This window comes from Quercus suber, unplaced genomic scaffold (assembly GCF_002906115.3).
Source record: "Quercus suber isolate HL8 unplaced genomic scaffold, Cork oak 2.0 scaffold_251, whole genome shotgun sequence".
Taxonomy (NCBI): domain Eukaryota; kingdom Viridiplantae; phylum Streptophyta; class Magnoliopsida; order Fagales; family Fagaceae; genus Quercus; species Quercus suber.
Genome location: NW_027069707.1, coordinates 384,101 through 394,940, shown reverse-complemented (window position 1 = coordinate 394,940; position 10,840 = coordinate 384,101). Strand labels below are relative to the sequence as shown.

Below are 10,840 nucleotides of genomic sequence, written 5' to 3'. Positions count from 1 at the left end.
TTAAGACAGCATAGCATTGGCATTAACACTCAAAACAATAAATAACTCCAAAGGCTGCAATGAAATCTTTTAAGAATCGACCTGATTGCACTAAGGTTGATCCCATGCTAAGAATAAAAACCAATGAATTTTTGTGTGACTCTGAAGAGGTCTTAAGCCAGGGGAATAGAAAGGATTACAGCATGCATCCATTGCTCAAGAGATTGAAGCTCATGATATTGGCATATGATATCATTGAAGCTAAGGAGGGACTCCGGCACATGACACTACTTCAAAAGCATATTAAATCCAGGGTTTGTGAATCCATATTTGCCAAGCCTATCTGCAAGTGCAGAACTCTGCTCTGAGGCCTTGACTGTAACCAAAATTTAAGGGGTTAAGAGTTACTCTTTATATCAACACCACTGTCAATTACATTCCAATTTATTTAGTAAATCATATGACTCTGACCCAAAGAACCAGTTGTATATCAGTACTTTAATTTGTAAATGCTATTGAAGCTTTCCAGTGAACTTAAGAGCACAATTATATCAATTGTAAATACAACAAACGATGGCCTATTTATAAAGTAAATAAATATTAATTTGATTATTTAAAAAATATATGAAACTTCACATCATAAACTCCCTTTGGGAATTAATTAATAATCTACTGCATACTAGCACCCGAGCCTTCTGGCTTTTTGCTATCTAAGCCATGAGGTAGTAAAACAACTTAAACTTTGCAATTAAGCTTAGGTAAGATATCATTGATGATCCAATTTGCCATATACTGGTTTGCCTTGTGTGTCATATGAATTCCATCCCAGCTGATACGTTCATCTGGATTGGAACAAACTGGTACACCGGGAATTCCACAAGTTTTTCCCAAGGTAAAGTCATAAGCACCTCCAGCACCACAGCAAGATTTTTGCACAGAACAAGCATCAAAGCCTGTCCATTGTGAAACAACCAAAATTGCATTACTGAATTTGTGTCATATCCAGTTATATATTGTTCTAGCAATTTTTTAGAATTAGATAGAGACTCACCAAGATTTGCAGCATTTTGGTAAACCCATTGGAAAGCATTGTAATAATCACCATATACTATAACAGCATTAGGATTTTCTTTTCTCAAATCTTCAATGGCTTGTTTGAGTAGATCATTGTGATATATTGACAAATTATTCAATCCCTTTAGGCAGTGAAAATCATCATAAGCAGCTGAATTCTTGGTGTTGTATTTTGTAAGATAAACCGGTAAACAGCCGATTGGGAAGTTTCCAGGGACAACCACTCTTACAGCACCATAACCAAGGACCCTCTACAAACAGTGTAATAGAATAAGGACTCAATAATCATAGTAAGCAATTTTGCAATGAAAACTTATAAGAATTTGTTTTGTTTACAAAGAAAACATACTGTGACAGCGTCCTTAATTGTTTTGACAACTTCTGGAACAATGTCTCTGATGTGCTCAATGGTTTTGCCTAGGAGCAATAGAAAGTTATAATCATTCCCTCCCATTTCTCCGACCATGAATAGGGCTTTTTTAAGCTTCTCATCACGATCTATCAAACATCAACATAAAAAATTATATATTAAAAAAAGTGGGAAAAAAAAAAAAAAAAGCAGATAACATGTTTAAGTCTCTCTCTCTCTCTCTCTCTCTCTCTCTCTCTCTCTCTCTCTCTCTCTCTCTCTCTCTCTCTCTCTCTCTCTCTCTCTCTCTCTCTCTGTGATTAAATTTAGAGAATAAATTATACATATTCAATATAAGTTTGATATGTATTTTTATTATTATGATAATCTCTTTCAAGAGAATGAATAATTTGAATAATTTATTTAAATAAAAATTATACATACATACAAATATGTATTTATTTATTTATTTTGCTTAAATGTATAATCAACCTCATGCAATTCATTTAAAAGTAACGAGTTAAAACAAATGAATAACTACCTTAAAGATTACATTTGTATATTCATAGCCTTTATGTTTAAAAGACTTTTACTTTAATTTTGTCATATCAAAGTTGATGAAAATGCTACATTAATATGGCTCAATAAAAGTGTAGTAACAATAAATGTTATGCTTAAAATTTTAAATATTATGAGTTTGAGATTTATATATTTTTAATAAATTTGGATTTAGATTAGGTGATTTCAACCCAAACATGTCTTTTCCCATTATGAAAGTGCACAAAAATATATCGAAGTAGACCAAAATGAACCAAAGTTATTTTAATGGACCGAATTGGACCAAATGGAATAAAGTGGACCAAATAGATAGAACAGGACCAAATAGACGAAATAGGAACAAAGTGGACCGAATAGGACTGAATAAGAATGAATGGACTGAATAGGACCGAAGTAGACTGAATTGACTGAACGGGACCAAATTAGACCGATTAGGGCTGAAGTGGATAAACCGGACTGCGGTGGACCGAAGTGGTCAAAATAGGAGCAATGTAGACTACATAGAACCGAAAGGACAAAATGGACCGAATAATACCAAAATGGACCAAATAGGACTAAAGTGGAACGAATGGCCCAAATAGGACTAAAGTGGATCAAAGTAGACAGAATGGACATTAGGACCAATGTGAACCGAATGGGACCAAATAGAACCAAAGTAGATAGAATGGACGGAATTGGACTAAAGTTGGCAGAATGGACTAAGTAGGACGGAAGTGGACTGAATAGAACCAATGTGGACCGAGTTGGACTGAATAAGACCGAATAGACTGAGTTAGACCAAATAGAACCTCAGTGGACAGAATGGACTAAGTACGACCGAATGAGACCAAATTGGACCGAAGAGGACAGAATAGACTAAATAGAACCAATGTGACTTTTGAATATTTATCATTTTTATTGCATTTTTAGGGCTCATATTTCTAATTTCTATTTTAGTATTTTCTTTGTATTTTTTAACTCAAAACTAAAGAGTTTAGCCTAAATATAATAAAATTTCATACTTTTCCACCCAATTTTTTTTTTTTTTTTTTAAATTGAGATAAACTTGAAAAGAAAACCTACAAAAGGATCAATTTAAGACCCAATTAGTGTAAAATAGACTGAAGGGGGGGGACCGAAATTGACTGAGTGAACCCAATTGGACCTAATTGGATAGAAAAGAAATTGATTAATTTTTAGGAAGAAACAATTATCTTCAAAAAAATTTAGAGAAAAATTATACAATATATTAAAATACAAAATAATTCTTTATTCCCACGCATTGCGTAGGTCTGCGACTAGTTAACACAATTTTTATTATGTATATCATAATAAGTCACATTAATAATTGTGAAAAAAAAATTGCGAAAGATTTTGTTAATGCTATTAATATGGATCCCGGCAAATTATAGGTTGACCATTAATGTTCATAATCGCATCAGCACAGTCACATTGCCACAGATGTAATCTATATATGGCAATGGGAATGACACTTCAAAAGCATTTTAAATCCGGGGGATATAAGTCTATAATTGCCATGCCTATCTGCCAGTGCAGAACTCTGCTCTGAGGCCTTGACTATAACCAAAATTTAAGGGGTTAAGAGATACTCTTTATATCAATAACACTGTCACTGTCAATTACATTACAATTTGTTTAATAAATCATTTGACTATGACCCAAAGAACCAGTTGTATAGCAGTACTTCAATTTGTAAATGCAATTGAAGCTTTCCATTGAACTTAAGAGGGCAATTATATCAATTGTAAATACAACAAAGGATAGCCTAATCTTAAAGTAATTACATATTAATTTATCTAGTTAAAAAATATATGAACTTCACCTCATAAACTCCCTTGGAGGCTTAATTAATAATCTACTACATTCCAGCATAAGAAAACTAAATCGCTAAGACAAATTAAACTTTGCAATGAAGCTTAGGGAAGATGTCATTGATGATCCAGTTTGCCAGATACTGGTTTGCCTTATGTGTCAAATGAATTCCATCCCAACTGATACGTTCATCTGGATTGGCACAAACTGGTGCACCAGGAATTCCACACATTTTTACCAAGAAAAAGTCATAAGCACCTCCAGCCCCACAGCAAGATTTTTTTAGCACAGAAGAAACATCAAATCTTGTCCATTGTGAAACAATCAAAATTGCATTACTGAACCTCTGTCATATCTAGATATATATTGTTCTATCAATTTATTAGAGTTAGAAAGAGATTCACCAAGATGTTGAGCATTACGGTAAACCCATTGGAAAGCATTGTAATAATCCCCATATACTATGACAACATTAGGATTTTCAATTCTCAAATCCTAATGTTGATCATTGTGAAATTGACAAATTATTCAACCCCTTTAGGCAGTGTAATTCATCATAATGAGCTGAATTTTTGGAGTGGAATTTTGTAAGATAAATTGGTGAACAGCCGATTGGGAAGTGTCCAGGGACAACCACTCTTACAGCACCATAACCAATTACCCTCTACAAACAATGAAATAGAATAAGGACTCAATAATCATGTTAGGAAATTTTGCAGGCAAAAATTAGAATTGAATTTGTTTTGTTTACAAAAAAAAAAAAAACATACTGTGACAGCGTCCTTAATTGCTTTGACAACTTGTGGAACTAAGTATCTGGCCTCCTCAACGGTTTTGTGCTGCAATGCAATGTTATAATCATTCTCTCCAATTCCACCCACAATGAATAGGGCTGATTTAAGCTTCTCAGCACAATCTATCAAACATCAACAAAAAGAAAATATATATATTTTTAAATTTGAGTTAGGTTGTGATCCATAGCCTTCGTTGGCAAAATTGCCAACCTTGGTGTGTTTACAATTTTTTGAAAGACTAAAAATGAAATTTTCAAATTTCAGAAATTAGAAGCTGACCAAAATTTTAGGGATCAAACTAATATTATCTCCAACAGTTTAACTTAGTATTACGTGCTTAATACAAATGAGAGGCTAATCATTGTGATAGGTATGATGGAAATAGGTGGACATCCAATCCAGTTGCACATTGAGAGGACTTGAAGTAACTGATGATGGAAAATTAGCTCCAAAAATTTATAGGCAAAGCAGTGGCATCAGCAACCCATTGGAGCACCTTCCAGTTGCATTTTTGAAGTAGGTTTCGCCAAAGGGAAACTGGAAAAATGGCAGAGATGGATTCTGAAGAATCAAGTTGCCTGTGTCGGAGATAGAGTCCCGTAGTTGATATATTGCATCAAACTCGCAAACCTTAAGGAAGTCTGGACCAGTGCAATCAAGTGGAACAAAAAGAAGAGAGAAAGCAATGAGAGTGATGAGAAGCAAAGAGAAAACTGATTTGATGGTAGCCATAATTTGATCAAGAAAGAAGCACTTGGTTATCTATGAATTATGATATGAAACTATGGAATTAGTGCGAGTAAGCACATCGTACATGTGTTACATATATATATATATATATATATAAACGAGGAGTTACCTATTAAGGAAAATTTTCAGTCTGTTTTAAGTTTGTTTTTCTACTATATTTTGGATTTTGGTTTCTTTGAATAGTAGTTACTAGCTCCAGAAGTTAAACTCGATTTTCTTGGAGCACAAACTACGTACTATCTTAAATTCCTAACAATCAAAAGGCAAAAGCTAATGCTTTTTACTTTTTTATTCTGTTGGTAATGAACTACTCATTAATTAATTACTACTACCATTTCAATTTGGAATTTTTTTTTTTCCTTTTTTGTTAGTTTGGTCAAAAAATCTAGGAGAAAAAAAAAAAAAAAAAAAAAAAAAAAGAGGATTTTTTTTTTCTTTTCTTTTTGAGGATATCTTACAGTAGGATTTTAATTGCTTAGTATTAGGTTGCTCTGTCAATTCGTTGAGCAACAGTATATATTGACTAAGAAACAAAGTAAAATTCTTCGGCATTGATACAGAATGTTGCATCCTTTTAGGGTTTGATGGTTAAACAGCTAATATATTTTGAAATTTTTGTAACATTTTGTTATGTACCTAAAATTACTCTATTCAATAGTGTCTTAATTATGACCAAAACTCATGCTGTTGTAAAATGTAAAAAATAATATATAGTAACGCGCTTCCTTGAGATATATATGAGATAACCATCTAGAATTTTTCTCATTCCATTTTATTGTAGATTAGAGTTTCTAAAGCTCTAACATCCTCTGGTCAACAGTTAAATTGCCATAAAACCTCCTTGTTTTTCAGCCCAAATACTGAAAATGAGGTAAAAGAAATGGTGAAAACTATGTTTGGCGCACAAGTTATACGACCTCATGAAGCCTACCTGGGTTTACCTTCACTTGTGGGAAGATCAAAGAATAATACATTTGCTCACCTAAAACAGAGGGTCACCAATAAAGTATCGGGTTGGAAGGAAAAGTTATTAACACCTGCGGGGAAGGAAATTTTGATTAAATCTGTGGCCCAAGCAATGCCCTCATATACCATGAGTTGTTTTCTATTGCCAAAGAATTTATGTGAAGAGCTTACTAGTGTGATCAGACAATTTTGGTGGGGTCAAACCGGAAATGAGAAGAAAACTGCATGGTTGAGTTGGGATGCGATGTGCGTGCCAAAAGATAGAGGAGGACTTGGCTTTCGTGACTTGAGGAGTTTCAATCTAGCCCTTTTAGCCAAACAGGGATGGCGGCTTCTGACTAATTCCAACTCTCTATTTAGCCGAGTGTATAAAGCAAAATATTTCCCACATTGTAACTTTGCTGAGGCGACAATGGGTCGAAGTCCATCCTATGCATAGCGAAGTTTAATGGCGGCACAAAGCATTGTACAAAGAGGTATGAGGTGGCAGGTAGGGAATGGGAATAAGATTAGGGTGTGGCATGATAAATGGATTCCTCGACCGTGCACATATAAGGTTATTTCAAAGGAAAAGCCTAACTCTACTAATGCTCTGGTTTGTGAGCTCATAAATAGAGGAACAGGGGAGTGGAATATAGACAAGCTAAATAGTTGGTTCTTGCCTAATGACAGGGACGCTATTATGGGCATCCCATTGAGCTCTAGCAACACTAATGATTGACTAGTTTGGGCCGAGAATAGAAGCGGGAAATTCACTGTTAAAAGTGCTTATGCACTAGCCTTGGAAGAGAAGACGCAAAACACCATGGCTGGCTGCTTGAACGAATCAGCAAGGAGGAAAATATGGAAGACAATTTCGCAGATGAGAATACCACAAAAAATAAAACACTTTGCATGGAGGGCTGGTCGAGACATCCTAGCCACAAAAGCTAACTTGGCCAAACGGCGAATCACGCCTAATGGGCTGTGCGATCTATGTGGCAACAACGAAGAAATGGTCTATCACCTGTTGTGGGGCTGCGATCATGCCAAAGAAGTTTGGAAGAATAGTAAATTCGCATTGCCGTTCGAAATCTCGACACAATGGAATTTTTTGGATGTGGTGGCGAACCTTCAGGAGTGCGAACATTCTCGGCCTGGACAAATGGAGAAATTTATCTCTGTATGTTGGAGTATATGGAAGGATAGAAACGTTCTTCGAACAGGTGGGAACGGAAACGCAGGTAGTACGATTCTGCGGAGCACCACGCAACTGGTGGAGGAATTTTGGCTCGCTAATGAAGAAAAAACAGAGTACCAAGCGGACCCAGTGCTTTTGGCCTCTTGGCAACCACCACGTCAAGGGTGCTATAAAGTAAATATGGATGGTGCGGTCTTCAGGAGTAGCAAGCAAGCAGGAGCTGGTGTGATCATCAGGGACGGCACCGGCGAAGTGATTGCAGCACTGAGCAAGAAGTGGAAGTGTCCATTGGGTGCGATTGAAGCTGAAGCCAAAGCATTGGAAGCAGGGGTTAACTTCACATAGGAGGTTGGAATTAGAGAAGCAAAGTTCAAAATGGATTCGTTGATGATTTGTAATGCTTTGCATGGACTGGAGTCACCGCCCTCTTTAATAGTGAACGTGCTTACTGGAGTTCGACACCAGGTCTCATCCTTCAGGCAATGGAAGTTTACCCACATTAAAAGACAGGGAAATGTCCCTACTCATTTATTGGCCCAACATGCTAGGAATGTTGAGGACTATGTTGCATGGCTAGAGGAATGTCCTAGCCTGATAGAGAATGCATGCATGCAAGACAGAAATGTAACTCCTTGATTATTCCCAATAAAGTTCAGTATTTTCCATCAAAAAAAAAAAAAAAAAGTTTCTAAAGCTCTTAATAATAATAATAATAATAAGAGCTCTTATTTTTCTTAAGAGTTAAGATGACATTTTCCCATTCAATTGAATTTGCTCATGAGTTTTAAGACAAATCATATGTAGGACACAACGAAACATGAATTCTACAACTAGCAATCTTGGAAAAATCCTGTAAATTTCTCTCTAGTAGTGTGCAAAATCTATAAAAGTTTTCCAAAAGCATTAAAAAAAAAATTTAAAAGGAATATGAATGGCTATTTATACATAATGAAGAGTTGTCTTTGAAAAGACACACTTGAAAAGCTACTTTAGTTGATACAAGCCTTCTAAAATATGTCTCGGTTCTTACTAGTCTTTGATAGGGTTATAAATGAACCAAATCATTTATAAACAACTTAGGTCTGGCTTGATAAAAAAAACTTGTTCATATTTGTTTATTGATAAACAAGCTAAGTTTGAGCTTTAATTAGTTTAAGCTTGTTTAATCAATGAGTTGAGCCCCCAAAAAAAAGGGAAAAAATCAATTGTTCATGAACTAGTGAAATTTACCTTTTTTGATGACACACCCTTGTTCATGGTATAGAACAACAAAATTACTATTACTATTTCAAATTTGGACCTTCAAATGGGCAAAATAGTGGAGCGTTCTGGAAATATTTGTGGGGCCTTAATGTTCCAAAAAAGATTAAAAAATTTGCATGGCGTGCAAGCCGCAATATACTTCCAACCAAAGCCAACCTATAAGTCTTAGACAATCCAACATGTGAGGCTTGTGGAATGGAAGCAGAGAACAGTGGGCACCTATTCTGGCAATGGGGGAAAACCCGAGATATATGGACAACCTCTAGAATTCCGTTTGACTCAAGTGGGGTACACTTCAACGAGTTCCTTGATCTTTTATGGCATTTAAAATTTGTGTTGCATGTTGGTGACGAAATCTTGGAATTAGTCATCACTATTGCTTTGAGTATTTGGCCCAATCGGAATCAATTTCAGCATGGGAAAGTTGATCAGATGGCGAATCTGATTATTCACAAAGCTAGATCAGTGATTGAGGAATTTCAGATGGCAAACTTTCGACCTTCATGATCATCTGTGAAAGAAGTGGAACTATGGATCAACTTGAAACCTCCACAATATAAAATCAACACAAATGGGACGGTTTTTACTCAAGGCAACAAATGTGGGTGTGGTTATTCATGATCATGAAGGCAAGGCGGTGGCTGCGTTAAGCAAGAGGCTTCATTACCCTTTAGGGCCTTTAGAAGTTGAACTGAAAGCAATGGAGGAAACTGTGGAGTTTGCCTAGGATGTTGGTATTCAGGATGCGCACTTTGAGAGTGACTCACTTATACTCTCTAATGTTATTCAAGGTTCGTGTAATCCACCCATAGCCATCTCTAATGTTGTCACTAGGATTTGTCATAGATTGCAAGTTTGTCTAATCCACCGATAGCCATCTCTAATGTTTTTAAATCTATGCTTGCGTCCACGTTAGGCGTGGAGGTCATAAACCCACGCATATTTTAGCTCGATATGCCAAAGGCATTAGTAGTTTTGTAACTTGGGTAAAGGAGGATCTAATTGTCATTGAGTCAGCTTTGGCTTAGGATATCTTAAATTTATCTTCATCTTAATAAAGTTATTTGTCTTTTCATAAAAAAATTTAAAAAAAATAAAAAATGAACAAGGGTGTGTCCTTCTTTAGGCATGACCAACAGATGTGATGCGACTCTTAATTTTTTTTTTTTTTTTTTTAATCCGAATTTCACCCCATGTTTATGGATACAAGAAAATAGGTTTTAAGCAATGCTAGAAATATTTTTTTTTAAAAAAAATCTTAACAACTTACAAAGGTGATAAGCTGTGATTTGATTTGAATATCACTTTCACAAGAGGGACTGTTATCTATATACATCTAAAAGTTGAAACGTAGCATTATTGTTGTTTTGCCTTTATTGAGTCATATTAACGGCCACATCAACCACCCAGTTTCAACATTCTCTCTCTTATTTTTAATTCTTTTTTTTCTTATTAATTTCCAAACTTATTGTTATACTTTTTCTAACTTTTCCCCTCTCTTTTACATTTTCATCTCCCTACCACTATTTACCTTAATATCACTTTTCCTCTATCCATTTATCTTCCTTTATTTTTTACTTTTCTTATTCCCCTCCTCTTACTATAAATTTACAATTTTCTTTTCCATTCTACTCATAGTTTTTTCTCACACAAAATGTTATTTCTCTCTCTCTCTCTCTCTCTCTCTCTCTCTCTCTCTCTCTCTCTCATTTTCTACACACAAAAGGTTACTTCTCTCTCATTTTTATTTTCCAGTTTTGGTGGATTTTTTTTTCTTGCATCTCTACTTTAGGTTGATGAATTTTGGTATTATTTGGAACTCTACTTTGGGTTGATATGATTAAGTTTTGTGTTTTTAAGTTGTTATTTTTTTTTTATTCTCTTTGATTTCACAAATGTTATCATATTACATTATTAAGGTAGTATATAAGAATATAATGTTATTTTATTACATAATATGACTTAGATAATTTGGTGTTTATTATTATTTTTTTTTTCCTCTCATATTATTTTCTATAAATTTCTTGTTATTCTCTCTCACATTCTCTCTTGAAAAAGTGGTTCTTCTCTTTCTCTTGATTTTTTATTCTTTCTTGCAACTCTACTTTATATTGA

At 34.8% G+C, this 10,840-nt stretch overlaps 1 protein-coding gene across 1 annotated transcript; it reads right to left on the bottom strand.

Moving 5' to 3' along the window:
* Window positions 1-708: 708 nt before the first annotated feature.
* On the bottom strand, window positions 709-5,298 carry LOC112032741 (GDSL esterase/lipase At5g03980). Its single transcript, XM_065780931.1, is given in 8 exon segments — window positions 709-932; window positions 1,031-1,304; window positions 1,403-1,551; window positions 3,869-4,078; window positions 4,177-4,289; window positions 4,291-4,436; window positions 4,543-4,693; window positions 4,925-5,298. Coding segments are annotated over 8 exon segments (1,635 nt in total). The 3' UTR covers window positions 709-714.
* Between the last annotated feature and the right edge of the window lie 5,542 nt (window positions 5,299-10,840).